The 23,325-nt window shown below is 45.8% G+C and overlaps 1 protein-coding gene across 1 annotated transcript in view; it reads right to left on the reverse strand.

The window, feature by feature from the left end:
• DTD1 (D-tyrosyl-tRNA deacylase 1) overlaps positions 1 to 23,325 on the reverse strand; it is a 163,794-nt gene that overhangs the window by 17,576 nt on the left and 122,893 nt on the right. Inside the window, exon 5 of the mRNA XM_014530112.1 lies at positions 6,432 to 6,550. Coding sequence (XP_014385598.1) covers positions 6,432 to 6,550 — 119 coding nt within the window. The remainder of the gene's footprint in view (positions 1 to 6,431; positions 6,551 to 23,325) is intronic.

Here is a 23,325-nt window from a genome sequence, read left to right on the forward strand (position 1 = left end):
GAGATTGGACAATAATCGTGCACCTATGGATGAGGACAGTGGGTGGGGAGTGAGGGCTGAGGGTGGGGTGGGAACTGGGTGGAGGGGAGTTATGGTGGGGAAAAAAGAGGAACCAATGTAATAATCTGAACAATAAAGATTTAATTAAATTTAAAAAAAAGGAACTAAAAAAAAAAAAAACACAACCAGATCTAGGACAGGGCTGCTGACCAGAGCCACTACATGAACTGCTTGCTACTGGCACTTGGACCACTGATGATAAGATACTCGTGCCAGGATGTAAACCAACACACAACTTCCTTCCTCAATAAAAACTTGCTGTGAAAAAGTATCAGCTACCGGACTGTGTGCTTAGTGGTATGGCTCATTTCATTCTAGTGAAAGCTCTTGTCTCACCATGGCCTGGTAACAAACAGTTCATGTGCAGTCACTTCAAGCAGGAAAGACCTGGAGCAAGGACGACAGAAGGTTAGCCATTTTAAAAATCAGAGTAATGGTTGTACAGAATTCCTGGCTATGTTGTTCTCTGTACTATTTCTTTTCCCTGCATGATTATGATTCTCTGTACTATTCTACCACAGGTTAGGGAGGAACTTCTTGCAGCTACGATGACAGCCTTCCTTGTTTCCCTTTTGATGTTAAATTGCTCTTTCTTTTATGAAATGACTAGAGGCCTGGTGCACAAAATTTGTGCATGGGTAGGGTCCCTAAGCCTGGCCAGTGATCAGGGTCGATCTGTGGGGCGACGGCTGGGCGATTAGGGGGCCCTTTGCTGGCACCCACCTTGGCTGGCCTGGGGCCTGAGGGCTGGGGGCAGCTCCTGCATTGAGTGTCTGCCCCTGGTGGTCAATGCGCATCATAGAGACCAGTCATTCTGCCATTCGGTCAATTTGCATATTAGGCTTTTATTATATAGGATGAGGATAGTAGATGGGAGTCTCTCTTTCTCTCTTGCAAAATGATCCTGGACTGCACAATGTGAATGTACTTAACATTGTTCAACTGTAAAACTTAAAAATGGTTATTAGGGCCTGGCCAGTGTTGTTCAGTGGTGAGCGTTGACCTATGAATCAGGAGGTCATGGTTAGATTCCAGTCTGGGTTAGATGCCCAGATTGCAGGCTCAATCCCCAGTAAAAAGCATGCAGGAGGCAGCCAATCAATGATTCTCTCATCATTGATGTTTCTATCTCTCTCTCCCTCTCTCTTCCTCTCTGAAATCAATAAAAATATATATTTTTTAAAATAAACAAATAAATGGTTATTAGGATGGTAAATTTAATGTTATGTGCTTTTTACATGAAATACAAATTTCATGTAAAAAATTTGATTAAGCCCTAGCCGGCTTAGCTCAGTGGATAGAGCGTCAGCCTGCGGACTGAAGGTTCCCAGGTTCGATTCCTGCCAAGGGCATATGCCTGGGGTTGGAGGCTCAATCCCCAGTAGGGGGCATGCAGGAGGCAGCCGATCAATGATTCTCTCTCATCATTGATGTTTCTATCTCTCTCTCCTCTCTTCCTCTCTGAAATCAATAAAGAAATATACTATATTTTAAAAAATGCATTCTCTTTAAATAAATTAATTAATTAAATTAAATATATGATTAAGATATAATTGACATATAACATTAGTTTCAGGTACACAAAATAATGATTCAGTATTTGTATCACAGTTGACCTTTGAACAATGCAGGAATTAGGGGCCCTGACACACACATAGACACCCTCACTGTGCAATCAAAAATCCATGTATAACTTGACTCCCCAAAATTTAATTACTAATAGCCTTACTGATAATATAAACCATCAATTAACACATATTTTGAAGTAATGTGTATTATATACTATATTCTTATAATAAAGTAAGCCAGAGAAAAGAAAAAGTTATGAAAAAATCATAAGGAAGAGAAAATACATTTATAGTATGTATTGAAAAAAAATCTACATATGTTTGACCAATGCAGTTCAAACCTGTGTTGTCCAGGGGTCAACTGTTTTGTGAAATGATCACCACAATAAGTGTAGTTAACATCCAGCACCCCCCAAAAAAAATGTTCTAATGATCTTGGAAAACATGAAGTTGGCAAGAAAGCAGTTGATTTTTTTTAAAGAAACAAATAGAAAAGAAAGAATAAGAGGAAGGGAGAGAGAGATAGAAACATCAATGATGAGAGAGAATCATTGATTGGCTGCCTCCTACATGCTTTTTACTGGGGATCGAGCCTGCAATCTGGGCATGTGCCCATTTCTTTTTTTTTTTTTTTTTTTTTTTTTTTTATTCCTAGTTCATGAAATCCAAACATCTGGAAATCAATGTTCTGCAGTGAACTGTGATACATTGCCTTCTGCCGCCAGCAGTTTACATTTACATCAGTGTCTGTATACGTGTTTATACATGTGTTCATTATGTGTGTGTGTAGCTACAGATTTCGCATATATATACACAATATATATAATCATAAATGTATCCAAGTTAGACACTGAAAAAGCATGATTTTTATTTTCAAAATCATGTTTTGTTTCCCTCTTTCGAGTAAATACAGAAAATGTGACTATAACCAGCGATATAACCAAACCAAGCCTCCCCTCACTGCTAAGAGTCAATCTCATGCAGAGGTCTGTTTGTGATCCAACCTGTTAGTCACTTTCTACTCTTTAATGTTGTTGAGAAGCCAGATCCTGGAAGGGTGATGGGGAACACTTCCCAATCATAGCCGGTTCCTCAGCCCCCGCCCCCAGCGCCCCTCTGATTCCGCACTGACTCAGAGGCGCCAGGAAAGCCAGTTGGACCTTCCACCCCATCCTGGACCATGCTTGTAAATCAGGTGCGATAATTATTTAAGCAATAGGCACAGCCCAAGTTTCTGTAAACAGTGTAATGTTGATCCTCTTACATTCTTTATCTTAAAACAATCCTAACCACATATGGCTCCATGCCTCAGAGTAAAGATTTCTATGAGAACACTGTGAACCCACCTAATAAACTTAAGCTTTTTCTCAGAAAACTGAACTCCAATGCACCACAATGTGGAATTTACATCTCAAGGCAAGAAAGCAGTTGATTTTTTTTTTTTTGAAGAAACAAATAGAAAAGAAAGAATAAGAGGAAGGAGAGAATTGGTACTGCATATAGACTCATGTATAATGTCAGCAGCTTTCAACTAGATGCATGTCAAGGAGAACAGAAACCACAGCAGGCCCTGAGAACGCGTGGTCTACAGGCACTGAAATGGAGTACCTTTGGTTTCTTGTTTGCTTGTTTTTTTATGAGATGATGAGAGTGTCCAAACCATACTGGCTCTAGTGCCTCAGAGAGAAATTCAACCTTTCGAGGCAGCTCTGGGCACACAGAAACTGCCGCGAACAGGTAACCATCCTATGGCCAGCCTGTACCTCTCATGGTGGATCTCAGAAAAGGGGGACCAAAGCAGGGGAGACTGAGATATCTAGAGCCAAACTGTCCCAACTCGTGATTAAATCCACTGAGAAAAGACGGGATTTTCATTGTAATTAAGATATTCCTGCTCTAATTGTGTAACATAAGGATAAACTAGATGATTACAGGGTTTGGAGTTTCAATCTTTGCACTTTGAGATGTACAGTGCAAAACAAAAACAAAGCCCCAAATACTTCACTATTGTTTTAAATGACTTTAGCCAGCTTAACAATTTGGAGCTTAACTTTTTGGGTTTGAGTTGATCACTTAAACAACACCCACTGAGAATGTTAGTACAAACTTTAGATAAAAGCTTTAAGAGACAAAAATAAGAAAGAATAAACTAGTCGAATATGGATATTACAATATTTTACCACAGGGCCTACAAACGTAAATGCCTGGAAGAACCAAGCAGGTAGCAAAATGAGTGAAGTAACTAAGTATAAGACAATAGGGCATAGTGGAGACTGTGGGACATAGGAGAGAATAGGCTCCACTTTAGGGCATTCACAATTATTTTTAAACATGTATCAAACGTAATGTCCATGGGATAGACATGGGTCACCTGTTATGGACCCGCATGCTGCACTTCCACCGTGTGATCCTGCTTGCTCTTAACAACCCAATAACTGGTATATTATTACCAGCGTCCCCTGGAGAAGCCACCATCAGCTGCCTGCACCACACATACAGTACTCCTCCACGCTCCTTCCTCCCTCCCTGCCGGCACGGCAGCATTCTACTTCAGACATGGCAGTGCCTGACCCTGCTACCACCCAGGCACGTGAGAGAAGTCACAGCCAACAGGGCCTGACGGGCTGCAGGGAGGCTTCACAGAAAGGCGTCCTCCCTCATAAATACAGGGGCAAGGAGACAGGAGAAAACGGAGCTTTGGAATGATGGCAGGCCACGCTGTCTGAACGAGGAGGGGACGTCCAGGGTACACAGACGTCCAGGACCACAGTGAGGGAATCAGTTGTCCTACCAGGGAGGTTAATCAAGCTCCGTACTGTGTAAGCCACACTCAGGTAGGTTTGCCCAAATCAAAATATAACATGCCCACTGAAATGAATGAGAAAAAGGATGTTCAGTAGGTTATAGGGCTTATTTAAGGTTTTTCAGCATATGAGTGGCTGAGATGGGACCAAACTCCAGGCCTCTAGATACCAAACTCCATATTCTTCCCAAGGAGCCATAGGCCCTCTCTTGTTTAATCTAGGAACTTCACTTAACAGATATTTATTGAGCACCAGCTACAAGGCATGCCCTATTCTAGGGACGCAGAGGGGCCCATGCAGAGGCCTGGCTTCCTGGAGCTGACTGTCTACCAGGTGAATAACTGGGGTCCCCACTTACAACGAACCAGGCCCTGTTCTAAGCACCTGGCAGGTCTGAAGGCACTATTTTAATCCCATTTTAAAGTGGAGAAAGCTGGGGCTGCCGGCAACCCTGCCAGTCTACCTGCAGCTTACAGTCGGCCAAGCTGTCATTCTTCTTGGCACCTGTCTCTATTGGTAGAAAATGTGCAGGGAGGGACCTCAGGGCCATCTCCGTTTGTCTAATTTAAAGAAAAACTGGCCCTAGCACAGTCCAGCTCCTTGGTGATTTAACAAGCTTCTGCAGGACCTCAGTTCACCTATCTGTTTTGCCCTGATCGCTGAGGAAGTGGCATGGATCAAATACAACAATCATTTGGCTTTAATCAACTGGGAACAAGGCTACATAAGGAAGTGCGGTAAGGAAGCCACAAAAGAAACATGGGCCTAGAGACAGCTTTCTAGTGTGCCTGGTACTTGTCCTGTGTGGCCTGTGAATGGCAGTAGAAGAGGCATACCAGAGTAAGGGAGACAAGGCTGGCCCCAAGCTCAACCACTGATTCGGGGCAGTCATGGAACAGGGCATAGCCCAGCTGCTAGCATCAGGGGCAAGTGCATTCGGCAGACAGGGCAGGGACTCCCAGAGCCCAGCCACAGAGCAGGGGGCAGCCAAAGAAAGCAATCAGCATCAGAGCATTGCGGCGAGGAGCGCAGGATGGCCAGAGAGTGGTGGGCCTCAAGAAGTGGGTGAGCCCCAAGTTCAGGGAGGTTGAGGTATAGGCGGGTGAGGGAGGGCCAGTGGATGTTGGGGCTGAGGATGGGGTGGGAGTCAAGGCCTGATGGAGGGCTAAGAAGGCATTCAAATTCCAGAGACCAGCATCATCCTCTGTGTATTCTCTCTTCACTGTCAACACATTAAGGCAGGAGTATAAGGAAGTGCGGGCCATCTGATCAGAAACTGACAGACAGATGACTGAAGACAGGAAAGTCAAGGGCTGCACAAGGAGCCTGAAGAGCAAAGGCCGAGGTGAGGGTGGGACCTCTGAGGAAAAGCCAGAAAGAGCAAAGGTGAATTATGGTTAGGGTGCACCATCGGCAGTAACTGGAGTTGCCCCATATCGGGGTGGCCGGTGAGACAATGTACTACTGGTGGTAACTGTCACCAAACACTTGGAGGACAGACCAGACAAGGCAACGGAGCTCAGAAGACTGGGGAGCCCTGGGAACACACTTTTCACAAGTTCCCTATTAGTAAGAGAACACAGTGGTGTGGCTTGCACAGTGTAGCACACACAGAGCACTGGATGAATGAGTGCAGAAATGAATGAATAGGAACTGATTTGTTTGAAGAATGACCAGGTGATGGCCCTGGAAGGAAGGGAAGTACCACATTTTGCTTATGTCAGCTATGGGACTAAACAGCACTTCACCAGCATTTGAGAGTAGGAGACAGCACGGGGCCCACACAGCAGTGTGCACCACAGGTGAGTCCATTCTCTCAGGAGAGAGAAAAGCAGAGACTCCTGGGCAGGCCTTTCCTCCGCCCTGCCTCCACCTCTCTTCAATAAATGACAGGCTGCCACCTCCCGGGCTGACTGCCCAGGGCACTGCGAACAGACTGCAGCATGTGCCCATGCTCTGAGACGTGTGAAATACCAAGTAAACAGGGAATCGTTCTTACCTGTCCTGTTCTTTCACACCCAAAACAGCACCTCTGAAGCATTTTTCACACTGCAGGATGGCCCGGTGTGACAAGGACATCAAACAAAGTAACTTCAGGCTTCCGTGGACACTAATGAACTGCAAGGAACACCTTGATGAATAAATGTGAGCGCTCCGTGCTCATGGACAGCCAGACTCCAGGCCTCCCAAACATGCCGCTCACTCCAGGAGAAGCTCAGGCAGGTGGGCTGCCCTGCAGCTGGTGACACCCACCCAGGCTGGGAGGGTTTACACAGAGCTGCAGAGACAACCTGTGTCTGCTGTCGCCAACACCCCTGCCTGGCTCCCAGGAACGTCATCCTACCAGGCTGTTAGGCACTAGATACAGTCTTGAAGGGGTTCTAGAAAACCGATTTCTTTGCAAAACAGGTGCCCAGGACTCCTGATAGAAGGGGCCCGCAGAATGAGACGGTGCCTGAAAATTGCTTCCAACAGGATTTGGGGAACTGACGGTGAGAAGTTACAGCTTCTCGCTAATGTCTTCGTATTTCCTCAGAACTCCCAGGAACACCATTGCAGATCTCACTCTTTCTCTTTTTTGAGCCTACTGTTCACACACACACACACACACACACACACACACACACACACACACAAAAGAGGGCCTCCTTCCTCAAAGGCCCATGGACATAACCTGAAATGTTCATCTTAGCTCTTTAAAGCCTGTCTTCACACTTGGGAAATAAATGGCCCCTTAGATTCTGACAATTTGTCACCTTTGGCATTCCAAGAAGTCAAGGGCAGATACTCTTGTTATTCTCCTCAGATTGCTTCTGAGTGCAGTGGAGGTGCGGTCAGTTGAGAGAGAGCACGCCCAAGGCCACATCCAGCAGCAGCCAGGCTGGGAAGAGTGCCAGGTCTCTGAACTCCTTGCCAAGTGCCCAGCTGACCTGGCCTCCTTTCGGAGCCAATGCTCACCTGGACAGGGGCTTCTGGGGTTGGCAACGGGTCCAGGGCAGCAAACCCTCTCTCTATTCTTGCTAGGGCCATGCCAGGCACAGCCCTGCCTTTGAGTAATTTTAATACTGAATGCTTCCTGCCAGACTGTTCTGTCCTGCATATGAGCAAAACCTAATTAGAGAGTGAAGAAAATAACAAAAGAAAAACTCCAACCTCATGAAGTCAGTTGCTATGATTTTTATAGACCATAGTGTAGATGGAAAAGTTCTGTTCCAACCAACCCCTTGCAAAGATTCCAAGAAAGCCTCATGGTGCAAGTCATAAAGATCAAATGTCTCCTCTGCAATTACGCTTTAAAATGCTGCAAGGTGCGATGAGTCTGAGGGTGCTGGCCCACACCTGCAGCCCTGGTGATGTCAGGAGGCACAACTGGACAAGCACAGGAAGCTGCCAAGGAAGGACATGCCAGCCCGGGTCCCTTCCACAAAATGCCCCAAACCCATTAGCCCGTTAACTCGTGTCAATAGCTTTCAAACTTTCCTCAGTGCTCACTGTCTTTCCTGTCAACTCCCACCACCAGCACAAAATGTCCTGACTTTGTCAAATCACTTAAACTGCCCTGTGGGATCATTCTCTCACCCTGCAGCTATTTGAGATCTGAAATGAGCTGATATTTGTCTTGTTGAATAACTAAACATTTCAAGGCAATGTAAAGCTTGCTGTAGAATACATCTATAATAATAAAAGCGTAATATGCTAATTAGACCGGATGTCCTTCCGGACAAAGCCGCAGAGGGTGGGGGCTGCGGCAGAGGCAGCAGAGGCCTCCCAGCGTGGTGGTGGTGGGCGGGGGGCCAGAGCCAAGGCCCTTGCACGAATTTAGTGCATTGGGCCTCTAATACATACATATTTGATCAGCAATGAACCTCCTGATTACTGGACTTGACTGTGCCTCGGTGGTGCACTCTGCTAGACCCCATCAACGGGAGGTAACCGTCAGCACTATCCTGCAGATAATAAACCCAAAGGCACCAGCACAGCACCTAGAGCAGCCAGCTGCCCTTCCATCATGGACTGCGACACCACTGTAAGTGGTTTCTTTAGGGAATGACAGAGGCTTACACTCAAACTCTAGAAGAGGATACTTCCACCTGCTGGTCCAATGCCCATGTGTCAACTTCGTAGAGACTCATTTTGCCTTCAGAACCAGGACATCCCTTGAGCTATTGGAAACCTGTGGGTCTATGACCCTTTGTTTCTCCCTGTGTCTTTCTGCTACTTGCAAGCCAGAGTGGCAGAGGGTGCAAAGGGGAAAGAAGAGAAGGCAAATTCCAATCAGCAAATGCTATTGGCAAAAATTTGAGACAACAGAGATGTGAATCTACTGTGGAGTTTTAGACAACCAGTAGAAAACTACTTCCATAGTTATCTCTAGTTGGCTAAGCTATTTTTTTTTATTCTTCAGTCGAGGATATGTTTATTGATTTTAGAGAGAGAGGAAGAGAGAGTGAGAAACATCAATGTGAGAGAGAAACATCGATTGGTTACCTCTTGTACGTGCCCCAACCAGGGACCAAACCCGCAATCGGGGTATGTGTCCTGACCGAGAAACAAGCCTGAGACCTTTCAGTGTACAGGATGATGCTCCAAACACACTGGCCAGGGCTGGCTAAGCCATATTTTAAAAAGCAATTGTAATCTGTATTGGGGCAGTTCGTGTCATTGAATTGTAAATTGATATAATTTCATAGTGTATGATAATTCTGAAAGCTTTTTATAAATGTTCTTGTGTAATGGAAAACCTGATAGAACATTCGTAGAGAATGTTTCCGTACACACCACAGAGTCTGCCATTATGTCAATTGTCACATTGTGTTATTTTTAAATCAACTCGCTGCTTAATAAGAACATTATGAAGCAAAGTGCACACATGGTACCTAATTTTCATACATTATTAACTCTGCTTGAGGTTTTTGTGGGAATTTTTTAAAAAATCAAGCAAGCAGGCATCTGTTCCCATCTGAAATCATGCAAGCTAATTTTATTTTCTAATTCCCCATTGTTTACGAAAACCCTCTTAGGCGTGCAAAAATAACAGGGGTGGGAGTGGGGTGTTCAGTTGCCTTTCCCATTTTTCTTACTTAGCTACGTCTCCTTTGGTCTACACACTGCACAGCACATGCTGGAACAGCTCCAGCCTTCAGGCCCCAGAGGGAGTTTGTTTTAGGCCATTGAAGGTCATGCTAAGGTGTCTGAGGTCAGCTCACATGTGTGTTTATCTGTCAGTGCAGCTGCCCTAAAATCTCCCAGGTTAGCCCCCTGCAGCAGATGCTGTCAGAGCCTGATGTGTCCCCCAGCCCAGAAGTCACCTGCAGTGTCAGTGGACAACAGCAGGCAAGCCCAAGACTTCTGAGCTGGAGCAGCTGTGTCTCTGCCTGAAAATCCCACCAGGCTCCAGGAGGGTGCTGGGCCTGAGGCAGGGCTGGCCAGAAGTTATCAGGAAGTTACTGCCTCTAGAAGTGATTTCAGTCACTGAAAAATGACAGTTCTGGGGTTCAAACTCCCAGCCTCCTCACCTTCATTGGGCCAATTCTGGGACATGTGCTATACAGTCCCCCAGAGGGTCCCCAGGAATCATCAACCCACGCTTTGCAGGCTTTTGCCCTCCCTGTCTTACCTCTACCCCTCACTGTGCTTCCTGAGAAGACCTCCTAAAATAACTACCTACAGCTAAATTATGTTACTTTGAGGGAGCCCAAACCAGAAACATTTTAATGATTTGAAGTAAGCCATGTTTTTTGTTTTCTGTTTTTTATTGTTTAAAGTATTACATATGTCTCCTTTTTCCCCCATTCAACCCCTCCCTGGCCACTCCCACCCCCCAGGACAAGCCTCCACTGCCCCAGTGTCTGTGTCCATTGGTTATGCTAATACTAGAGGCCTGGTGCACGGATTCGTGCACCGGTGGGGTCCCTCAGCCTGGCCTGCTGTGGGGATGCCAAAATCAGCAGTCCAACATCCCCCAAGGGGTCCCAGAGTTCGAGAGGGCACTCTGCAAAGTTGCTGTCGCTCAGCCGCTCCTGCATTGACCATCTGCCCCCTGGTGGTCAGTGCACATCATAGCTACCAATGGTCAGCCGGTCGGCCGGTTGGCCGGTCAGCCAGTCGCTTAGGCTTTTATATATATAGTTGCATGCATACAAGTCCTTTGGTTGATCTCTTACCCCGCTACCCCATCCTCCCCTGCCTTCCCTCTGAGGTTTGACAGTCTGTTCAGTGTTTCTCTGTCTCTGGATCTATTTTTGTTCACCAGTTTATGTTGTTCAATATTTTTCCCAAATGACTGAGACCATGGGATATTTGTTTTTTTCCGACTGGCTTATTTCACTTAGCATAATGCTCTCCAGATCCATCCATGATGCTGCAAATGGTAAAAGTTCCTTCTTTTTTATAGCAGCATAGTATTCCATTGTGTAGTTGTACCACATTTTTTTAATCCACTTATCTGCTGATGGGCACTTAGGCTGTTTCCAAATCTTAGCTATTGCAAATTGTGTTGCTATGAACATAGGGGTGCATATATCCTTTCTGATTGGTGTTTCTGATTTCTTGGGATATAGTCCTAGAAGTGGGTTTAGTGGGTAAAATGGGAGTTCCATTTTGAACTTTTTGAGGAAACTCCATACTGTTTTCCACAGTGGCTGCACCAGTCTGCCTTCCCACCAGCAGTGCACAAGGGTTCCTTTTTCTCCACATCCTCGCCAGCACTTGTCGTTTGTTAAGCCATGTTTTTTAAAAATATTTTTTTTTAGCCAAAACCGGTTTGGCTCAGTGGATAGAGCGTCGGCCTGTGGACTGAAAGGTCCCAGGTTCGATTCCGGTCAAGGGCATGTAGAGGAAGGGAGAGGGAGAGAGATTGAAACATCATTGATGAAAGAAAATCATTGATCAGCTGCCTCCTGCATGCCCCACACTAGGGATTGAGCCTGCAACCCAGGCATATACCCCAACTGGGAATCGAACCATGACGTCCTGGTTCATAGGTTGAAGCTCAACCACTGAGCCATACTGGCTGGGCTGAAGTAAGCTACATTTTAATGTGGTTATTCATTATGCATTACTTGGTTGATAACTGGTCCTTTCTTAACCAGAATTCTATACTGGTTTACATTCCTAGACACTGGAGGGCAATGGCAATGGTCAGGACTACCCCCACTACAGGCATTGAAAGATGCTGCAACACAAGGAGACAACTGAGCAAGTTTGAGTATAATCCTGTGACATCTTATTATATATGCTAACTAGTGACCCACTACACGGATTCGTGCACACTGAAAGGAAATTAATTAGAAGGTGGCCAGTGGGGCGGGATTGGGCGAGACTGGCCGAGACGGGCTGGACACACCCTGGAGCCAACCTCCCGTGGTCCCTTTCCGGCCAGCCACAGTGGCGCCATGGCTCAAAGGGCATCTGTGGAGTGAGCAGGGTCCCTCCTGCAGGTGGGGTCCCTCGGCCTGGCCTGCGGGGATTGGGCTGAAACTGGCTCTCCGACATCCCCCAAGGGGTCCTGGAGTGCAAGAGGGCACTCTGCAAAGTTGCTATCATACAGGGTGTGGAACACAAGTGTGCAGTAAACCAGATAGTGCCCCAGCAACAACATAACCCACAGCCAAAGATGGAATCGCATGGCCCCGCAAGAAATCTGGCTCCCTCCTCTCTGGTTTCGGGGTGTGTCACCTGAGAACTACCACTACCAAGTCACTGCAACTCGCAGCTCCTGCGTTGAGCATCTGCCCCTTGGTGGTCAGTGCGTGTCATAGCTACTGGTCGGGTGGACACTTAGCATATTAGCCTTTTATATATATAGATTCTGTGAAAACTGGTCACCCCTATCCATGGCAAACTACTATTCTAGCAGCCAGAATTTTTGTTATGTTGCACTCCATTTTCTAACCCTATTGGAAAGCAAGGTATTGACTGAATTTCTTATATTTCCCAATTTTCATCACACCTGTGGCCTGGGCTTTTTCTCTGATGGGGGCTAATTCCAAAATTTCAAGAGTTACAGGAGAGAAGTAACCATTTCCCCTCCACTAACAGAGAAGCAATGGACCATGGCATTTGAAAGGCCAGAGACTAGCCTTCTTCCACTCCACACACCAAGTAAATGGCTTCTCCTCTCCTGTGTGCATTTATTGCTCCATAGACCATAAGCTACCTGAAGACAGAAATAACAAGCAACTATCTAGTCAACAGCTATGTTAGACTTAAGTCAACATCTATCACACTGCTGGCACATGTCTGGTTAATAATTGTGAACTGTAGCAAAGTTTAAGGAGAGACTAAAACATTTCAGTTTTGGTATTCCAATGCATAATTGGTAACAGAAAACTGTTCATGGGCATTTTAAACTAATAGTGTTCTTTAAATGATTCAAAATGCTCCTTCAATTTGCAAGTCTTAAAAAGGAGGGGTGGGGTTCTTTTCTCTGCCCGCCTTGGTCTATATGCTGTACAAGTGCCAACAAGCACATTTGAACACTGAAGAATTATTGTGCAAAACAACGATAATCCAGAAAAAAGGAAGATCTAGGACTCGGAAAAACAATGGACATGACCCGGAAGAGAAATCAAGGCTAGCCCTAGGCAAGATGCTTGGCAGCCAGGGGAGCAACCATTCCCCAGAGGGGCATGGTGAGACCCTAGGCAGCGGTTCTCAACCTTCCTAATGCTGCGACCCTTTAATACAGTTCCTCATGTTGTGGTGACCCCCAACCATAAAATTATTTTCATTGCTACTTCATAACTGTAATTTTGCTATTGTTATGAATCGTAATGTAAATAGCTGATATGCAGGATGTATTTTCTTTGTTCACGACCCACAGGTTGAGAACCGCTGCGAGAGGCTGAGCTCCCACAAAAAGGCCTCTAGAGAAAATGCCTAGGACACACAGGTTTGGGAGCAAGAGGTATAAATACAATACTTTCAGCAAGATTTCAAGAAGAAAAGAAAGACAAGTACACACTTCCCAGGAAAGCAAAAGGCTGAACAACAAAAACAAAAAAAATCATAGGATACAACTTGGCTTAGTGGTAACTAACAGTTATAGAGTCACAGCAATATAAATAATTTTTATTGATTCAATTAAAATAATGATATCATAATACTGGAAACATGGAGGGGGTAGGGAGTGAATAGTGCTAAGACCCCATCTATAGTAACATGAAATAAATAATGTCAGAATTGAATACATCAAGAAATAGTAAACGTTTATTATTTAGGCGTAGAAAAGAAAGTACACAAAGAAATAGCTTAAAAAATGTCAAAGGTGCTTGTTTGTGGGGAAGAGGACAGGAATGGGGAAAAACAGGTGAAGGAGTTCTTTCACATGACAAGCCTTTAAATAATATATAACTTTAATTGTGTAGTTATTTAATAAATAATCTAACATTTGTTTTAAGAAAGAAACCATACAGGAAATGTAGTTAGTAACAGGTCCAATACTATAGAAAAAAATTAATGATTCAGAAAAATCAGCTCATGCAATTCTTCCAATACTTGAAGTAAAAGACAATACGTAAAAAGAGCAGAGACTTAGAAGTCACCTGTAGAACAGAAATTGCCAAAAAAAAAAAAAAATCAAAGCAGATACAGAAAAGGCAATAAGCAAAGACATCATTCAGGAGGACATCCCATGGACAACCAAAAGGCTCAAGGGATATCCTGGAAGGGCCAACCACCAGGAAAATTTAGGAAAAGAAATCCACACAGAGGGCACCCATCTTCTCTTCCATACCACTAAATGCCAGCAGAGAACAAGGACACAGTCAAACGCTACCCAGCTGTGTGTTGGATGAATGAATGAGTGACAACAGACAGAAGGGCAGACAGAGGAAGGAAGAAAGCCAACCAACCACCAGGACGATAATGCCATCTGAGAGTAAAAGATAGAGACCCCAATAGTCCATATCAACCAGGACATTCTCAAAAATGCAAGTATTCAGAAAGTACTGTGGCCATTCCCATCCTTAAAAATAAATGTGTAAATAAATTACTCACAGAACTCTAGCCTCTTGAGAGAATAATAAAGGAAATTATGCTAAGTAACGTAAGCAATAAAACGAGTGATACAAGTTCCAAAACTAATTGGTGAGTAAGAAAATATAAAATGCAAACAAGATTATTAAACAAACTTATTGAGATCTCAAATCCAGATTCACAATGTGAAGAGATGCAAATGCCTAATAAGCTTATGAAAGATGAGTTCAACTTCATTAGCAATTAAATTGATGCAAACATAAATAATGATATAATTCATGATTCATCAAGTTGACATGGATTAAACAATGATAATAGTTTTGCAAGGGTTTGAGGAAAGAATCATTATATGTTGGTAATGGAGAGTGTACCTAGTAAATTTGGACTTCGGGGACACAATTAGGCAATGCACATTTCAAAGCACTAAGTATATATACATTACATCCCCAATTTTACCTTTTGGAATTGATCTTGTGGAAAATAAATGGCTTCGTGCACAAGGATACATGCAAACAACATTCATAGCATTGGTTTGTACAATAGTAAAAACTGTGCAGCAATCTAACTGTACATAAAAAGGGATTTCTTTATGAGACATTCTCGACAGACTGATTTATCATTTGAGGTGTTGCTATGGAAAATTTATGGTTGCAGTAATCAAAAACTAGAATTCTCATTTCTTCATCATTAAAAAAAGAGAAGGCGCGCTCTCTCTCTCTCTCTAGAGCAGCGGTTGCCACTGGTGGTCCGTGAGGTCTGAAAGGTCGGCGACCGCTGCTCTAGAGCACACCCGCGGCTTCTTCCTTCAGGTGTGCATCTTTGCTTTTTCCTCCTAAGCTCTAAGGTTCCTCACGAGACTTGAAAACAGGAGAGCAGCAAGCAAACCCCTGAACTTGCCTCCAAGGGCCCTTCTCTTGCCCCTGTTACTTGTTTCCTGAGCCCACACAGCCCAGCTGTCTCACTACTTCGGTCTCTGTGCTTTTCTAAAAGACCAAGGCAGCTCTCTGAGCAGCCTGCTCGATTCTTCTCTTCAAGTATACTTTCACTTTGCTTGCTAAATGAACATTCTCTTGCACTAGGAGGGAAAAAAGAGGAAATTTTGGGAAACAGTATAAATTCAGCTCTGAGTGCCTGTCTGGTGGTGGAGGTTGCTGAAACATCACAGCACACACAGCAAGGCCGAGCCTAACAGAAAGAAGTGAGGTGCAGCCCAGCCAGCGTGGCTCAGTGGTTGAGTGTCGACTATGAACCAGGAGGTCACAGTTCGATTCCTCACTGGGGCACATGCCTGGGTTGTGGGCTCAATCCCGTGTGGGGCATGCAGGAGACAGCAGATCAATGATTCTCTCTCATCATTAATGTTTATATCTCTCATTTTTCCTTCCTCTCTAAAATTAATAAAGATTTTTTTTAAGTGAGGTGTAGAAAGATAGCATTTGACAAGGCCCTTGAACAAGGAAGCCAGACACTGCTGCTTGGTGACACACATGAGCTAGGAGCCACTTTGAGAGAGAGGAATGGGATGATCAACACAGAAGGTAGGACAGTGGTGGTCTCTGGGCTGGTGGGGCAGGAGACACTTGTAAAGACAGGAAACAGGAAGCCTCTGGGACAGCTGATGCTCTAATCTAAATCGAGAGGCAGATCCTTGGGCATTCATCTTATCGTTATGCTTTTTATATATATACTAGAGGCCCAATGCACAAAATTCGTGCAAGAGTAGGCCTTCCTTCCCCCAGCTGCCAGCACCAGCTTCCCTCTAGCACCCGCGCTTCCCTCTGGCTGCTGGCAGGCACCCGGGACCCAGGCTTCCCTCGCAGCCCGGGCTTCATCCAGAAGATTGTCTGGAAAGATGTCTGGAAGGACGTCTGGCCTAATTAGCATATTATGTTTTTATTATTATAGACTAGAGGTCCAGTGCATGAATTCGTGCACAGGTGGGGTCCCTTGGCCTGGCTGGTGATCGGGCCGATCAGGCTGATGGAGGCCGGCCAGCCAGGAAGAAACTGTGGGAGGGCTCCAGGGCGTGTCCAGCCCACCTCGCCCAGTCCCAATCGGCCAGACCCCAGCAGCAGGCTAACCTACTGGTCAGGGCATCTGCCCTCTGGTGGTCAATGCGCATCATAGCGACTGTTCGAGCGGTCAACCGAATGGTGGACCGATCAGTCGGACACTTAGCATATTAGGCTTTTATATATATATAGACTAGAGGCCCAGTGCACAACATTCGTGCACTTGGGGGGGAGAGGCATCCCTCAGCCCGGCCTGCGCCCTCTCACAGTCCGGGCCCCCTCGGGGGATGTCCGCCTGCCGCGGACATGGGAGAGACTCCCACTACCACTACGCTCGCCAGCTGTGAGCCTGGCTTCTGGCTGAGCAGTGCTCCCCCTGTGGGAGTGCACTGACCACCAGGGGGCAGCTCTTGCATTAAGCATTTGCCCCCAGTGGTCAGTGTGCATCATAGCGACTAGTCGTTCAGTCAATTTGCATGTTAGGATTTTATTATATAGGACTAGGGGCCCTCGAATTCGTGCACCTTGAAAGGAACTGTGGGCCGCAAGGCCACTGTAGGCACAGGGGCGGGTCTCAGCCCATCCTCCACAACCCTGCTGGCCCCTCCCACTGCACCTCCAGTCCCCTGTCTGCCAGCAGCCCCGCTCCCGCCGCCACCGCTCCCACAAGCTGATGGCACCAGCCCCGCTCGCACTCACTAACGGCATGGATCAACTGGGGCCAGCGCTAGCAGCGGGTGCGAGGGGGGCCAGCGCCATCAGTGGGTGCAAGCAGCAGCTGCTGCCCTGATCACCCCTCAGGAGCAGGGGGAGGTGGAGAAGCCCTCAGGGGTGATCAGGGCCGGCAGCTGCCGCTCGCACCCACTGATGGCTCCGAGTGATCAGGACCGGCGCCGGACACCGGCAGCGGGTGCAAACAGCAGCTCTGGTGCCGGCTGCGGGTGTGAGCAGGGCCGGCACTGACAGCAGGTGCAAGTGCTGGGTGGGACTGCGGTGCGCAGGAGCAAAGAATTTTCAGTAACCACCAGAGGCTCACCCTGATGACAGTGACCGGCGCCCTGCATTGGTCTGGTGCCCCGCTCACCTGCTCTACCATCCCACCGCGGCCAACACCCACCATGTGCCCCACACACACCCTGGTGGTCAGCACACGTCATAGCAATCGATTGTTTGGTTGTTTGGTTGTTCTGGTTGTTCCACCGTTTGGTCTATTTGCATATTCGCCTTTTATTATATAGGATGTGTGCTGAAGTATTCTTCAGCTATCAAATATTATACAATAAAATATTCTTAAAACACGTGAGTGATGACACTTCATTTCCAGTCATACCTTTGCCCAAACAGCTCCAACAATCTGACTTGCCTCCAAACAGAAATCTGAAGAGAACAAGTCTACTATTGATTACAAACTTACAGTTCTCAAGTAGGCAGCCTGTCAGAGAAGAGAAAGTACTCTTCAATAGTGTTATGACATGTGTGTGAATTTCATAGAAACCTCAGTTCTGAGTGCCCTTGTTTAATCTCAGGATCCATATGTACATACCCCACTGGGAGCCAGAGATGTAGCAGGCAACTTTATTAGAAATCTAACATTAGTTATCATTGCCACTTATTTCTAAAAAAAAAAAATGTTAGCACACCACCACAAAACTCTCATGGATTCCATTTCTGTGGGAGAAAATGTATTCATAAAAACATCAGCTTTTTGGTACAAACAAAAGCTGCTCTAACAAACTCCAAGATATCTTCATCATCGGCCCAACTCATTTTCAGAATGCCATCAGAAACTATCACCTCCTGACACAAGGTTCGCTCACAATGAAATTCAAGGATAGATGCAATGCTCACAGCCATCTTACTATTTTGATTCTCCTGCTTCAAACTGTACCTGGGGGTACAGTTCAGGTGATTTTCCTAACACGTCAACCCTGCTCTGAGCTATGAGAAAAACCTGTCACATCCTAAACAGGTCTGCTATCAAGTTTCTTATGCAAATAAGGCCCCCCAAATAGTTGACATTATAAGGCCAAATCACTTGGATATTCTGCTTCCCTCTACTGTCCAGATTCCCACATCCAGACACCAACACAGAGGGGCTGAGCAGCAACAACTTGTTTGGAAATGGGACTGGTCTCTAGCTATTCCAAGATGCTCCAAGCATGTCCTGGGAGCTGGTTGGAAAGGCAGAATCTCAGGCCAACTGGACCTGCAGGATCAGAATCTTTGCTGAAACAACCGCCCCCTCAAGGGGTTCATGTGCACCCTAACCTTTGAGAAGCAATGGACTAGATGGCTCACTGTAAACTGAGGACACAGAGGGAGCACGGTTCTCAATTACACTGCAGCGAGGGACTGATGAAGGGTTGTTGGGAGAGGAACTCCCATCCCCCAGCCATGCCATGCTGCTGTCACAGACCAAAAGGCCAACTCATTGTGACTGTCTTCCATCTTCCCACCCTCCAGTGGAACCTTTAGCCAGCTCATCCCACCAGCCTGGCCTCAGGGCCCTTCTGGTGCCCTGATGGGTTTCTACAGTCCAGCAAGTGGTCTAAGCCAGACAGGGAGGCTGAGGGACCAAGAGAGAGTTGTCAGACTCCAAGTCAAGGAAGGGCCAAATACGAACCCCTCTGGCTGGGCCTCTACCCATGGTCTCCCTACACACACACACACACACACACACACACATCCAAACTCTTGCTCTTTTTCCTATCGTTCCCTTTCGGTAAACACCCCTCTTCTACATTTACCTGCCCCCTGCCCTACCTTAGGCCACCTCTCCCATATGGACACAACTCCCCCAGCGGCCTCAGTGCAGGACTTCAATCCACCATGCCCTCCTGCCCACCACCCAAAATGAGCCTGCCTCCTCCTATTCCCCTCCTTCCGCTGTTCCAAGCCATATCACCCCCACTGAGGAGAGTCTTTTTTGGCATTCATAGCCTGGGTCCACACAACCTTCTATCCCCCTTCTCTGGCTTCCACAGAGCCCCTATCACAGTCTCTGTCCAAGGCCTTGCTGTCACTCTGAGCAACACTATTTCCAATCAGGTCCCATCCCTCCAGGTTCTTGGGCCACCTCACTTCAGCACCATCCCCACCACCCAGAAGTGCTCACCATCAGAAAAGTTAGAACCCAATATTCCACTCTCTTAGCCATCAGCTCCCACTCTTTGGTTCTCTCAAGCTCTCCATTTCATCGCTCACTCAGTCCTGGCCTCCTCCTCCTCCAGCCAGCCACACTGCTCATGGGAAACCTCTCTTTGACCACTATGGCTAGCTTCTGGCCATTTTCAAAAAAGCAAAACCTCCATGGAAAGGAGATTCTAGGCCCTTCACACTACTGTCAAGGGTAGTTCCATTTTATCTGGGCTCTGCATGGGATTTTAGCTAAAACACAAGATTCCACACCTTAAGAAGTCTGAAAAAAAATTTACAGAAATTATTGTAACTACCCAACATACTCCTGGCCCCTTCTTATACCCTTCAATCTATCCTGCACTAAGCCCAAGTGATGTAGTCAAAATGCCATTTAATGGCCTATAAACATCACTCCTTAGCAGCATTATTCATAATAAGCAAAAAGTGGAAACACAAATTTCCATCAACTGATGAATGAATAAATTTAATGTGGTATAGCCATACAATGGAATAGTACTCAGAAAAGAAAACAATAGTGAAATACTAACACATCCTACAACATGGATGAACACTGAAGACATTATGCTAGGTGAAAGAAGCCAGACACAAAAGGTCACATACCGCATGATTCCATGTCTGGAATGTCCAAAACAGGCAAATGTATTGAGATGGAAAAGAGATCAGCTGTTGCCTGAAGCTGGGGAACATGTGGGAATGTGGAGTGATAGATAAGGGTGAAGGGCTTCTTTCTGCAGTGCTGGAGGTGTTCTAAAATCCACTGTGGTGATGGCTGCACAACTCAGAATACACTAAAAGTCATTGAGGTGTACACTGTAAGTGGATAAAGCGTATGGTATGTGAATGACATCTCAATGAAACTGTTTAAAAAATAAAGTCACTCCCCATTTAGAACTCTTCAAGAGCTTCCCATTTCCTAGGGGACCAAGCCAACACTCCTCTACATGTTACAGAAAAGTCTCCTTGAGCTGGCCTCAGACTGCTTCACTAGTTTTATTTCCCACCTACCCTCACCTTGCCTCTTGTGCTGTAGGAATTCCAGACTATGCCCACCCCACTCCACCATCCTGTTCTGTCCAGGTCTAAATTCAAGCTTGGACTCTCCTGTCACCCTATCCTCATCATCTTCAAAGTTTCATCTCCAGCATCCTGGTTTTCTCTCAGAGCTGAGCTGAGGGCTCCTCTTTCCAGGGTCTCAGTGCAATTTCAGCTGCACCCGCACCCCAGGAGCTCAGGGAGCATCCACAGTCTGGCGTGTAGCTCCAGAACTCACTGTTAGGAGCTTCTACCTCGGGCTCTGACCAGGACTACATACACGAGTCCTGGGCCCTAAACTGCACCTTGCCACAACACACCCGTGAAGGGCCACACCATCACTCTGCTCATTACCACCGCCACAGGCCCCAGCACACAGGAGTCCACACATTATCCTCACCGGATGGCCAAGGCCACCAGAAATGCAAAGATTTGCAGCCACAGTCTCCAGCATTTCATTTCCTTTTCTGGGAAAGATGAAGTCAATTTCAAGTCCCTTCTGGCCCCCACTGCAATTAACATCTCAGGAAAACATTTTGTTCCCATCTCCTTTGTCTGTACTGGGAGCAAAAGTTCTACAAATGGCATTAGTTACCACCTGGAAGGTCATCTGTCCCCCATGAAAGAGGACAGGAGGAAGAAAGAGAAGATGGAAAAGCCCCCGAAACTAAACCTGGATCTTCTCAGTGGTCAAAGGAGTGATTGTACTGAGCCTAACTTCCTGACAACAAAGAGCAGAGTTCCCAGTCATTCCAACACACCTCCTCTGAAACATCTCCAAGATGGAACCTCTTACATACAAAAGGCCGAGAGACATGAAAACATGCTCAAAGTCACTAATCATCCGAGAGATGCAAATCAAAACAACAAGGTACCATCTCACACCTGTCAGAATGGCTATCATCAACAAATTAACAAATGACAAATTAACAGCATGGATAGAACTGGAAAGCATTATGCTAATCGAAATAAGCCAGTCGGAGAAAGATAAATATCACATGATCTCACTCATATGTGGGATATAATGATCAACATAAAATGATGAACAAAAATAGATCCAGAGACAAATGACAGGAGGCGGGGGCATTAGAGATCATCCAAAGGACTTGTATGCATCCATATTAGCATAACCAAGGGACACAGACACTGGGGCGGTGGGGTCTTGCTCTCAGGGGTGGGAGTGGTGGGGGGGTCAATTGGGGAAGAAGGAGATATATGTAATACTTTAAACCATAAAAAAATTAAAATATATATATATACATATATTAAAAATTTTTTTTAACGATGGAACCTCTTCAGCATCCATGCACAAGGCACCTACATTTTGGTGACAGCAGCTGACTTTTAAACTGATGATTAACTGACTGAATTAATGTCAGCAACCTGATAAGGGAAAAAGACCCTGGGTTGGCAACCCCCCACCCCTGCGTCACTGCTGCATTTATGGTGGTAGAGTGCTTGAACCATGCAATTTCATGATGAGAATTAACGTAAATATGGAGCTCACAGGCTGACAAATAAGTTGCACGATTTTCAATTATTAAATCAAGACTGAGAACATTTCTGGACTAATAGATGAAGAGTGAGTTTGACAAATCATGAATAGAAAATGCCTCCACTGCCACTAAAAGGGTCACACCAGCAAGATAAATGTCTATATTTCAGGTTCAATCAATTATTTGTAGACCATCTATGCCAGAGGCCTTCCCACTCCACTCCTGTAAATTCAAAAATATCCCTGAACCTGTGAGGACCCCGACCAAGTGAACTTGAGGGCACTCCAATGTTTGGGCACAAAATCTAAAACAAAACAATCCAGATGGCGGAGCAGCACACACAGATGCTAGTCTCTAGAACCAACCACAGCACCCATCTGCCTGGGAACAGCCAGAGAATAGAGCAAAGGGAGGGGGGGGGGCTCCAGCACTGCTCAGCATCTGCCTCTGACCATCTTGAAAGGTCTGTCTGAATTTTAAGGGATAAAATGCCACACCAGACACAGACCAGGATGCGGGAATGAAAGAAAATGCTGAAAACGTGTTAGAAGTTGTTTGCTTATATATCAGCTGAAACACAGTTAAAACAAGGAGGTCGGGTCTGAGGAAACACTAGTGTGGTACAGTATGATGATAACATTGACTGTTGCCACCAGAGAGAGAGATGTGAGTCATCTGAAAACCAAGTGTGCTTGGAATTGAGCCCCAAGGGCAAGCCAATCAGGAAACACCCTAAAGAGTTCAAAGTGAGACTGGCATGGCATCTTACTCGAGCTGACTGGAACAACTTGCAAAGAGAATGTCATCAAAAACTGGGAAGTGTCCATCAGTAGATGAGTGGATAAAAAAGCTGCGGTACATTTACATAGTGGAATACTACTCTGCCGTAAAAAGGAAGAAAATTTTAGGCAAAGTCAAAAAGTCCTGGCTTAGAGGGCACAGTCCTCTTAGCATAATTAAGCTTGACCTTATAACACTCCCTAGATCTTATCTGGGAAGAAGATGGGCTGAGGAAGTGCAAGAACAGTGTAAACAAGTGAAACTCACAAGAACTGTGTAACTATGGTAACCACTACCTTGTTTACCTCTAAGTATAAAAAGCTTGATGAGGCCTGAGCACAGTGGAAGTCCTTCTCCCTGAGTTGGACTTGCTCGCCTGGTCCCCCATATTCCCAAATTATCTTGTGTCTTTTCTATTTCATTTGTGTGCGGCTCC

Source organism: Myotis brandtii, unplaced genomic scaffold, assembly GCF_000412655.1.
Source record: "Myotis brandtii unplaced genomic scaffold, ASM41265v1 scaffold72, whole genome shotgun sequence".
Taxonomy (NCBI): domain Eukaryota; kingdom Metazoa; phylum Chordata; class Mammalia; order Chiroptera; family Vespertilionidae; genus Myotis; species Myotis brandtii.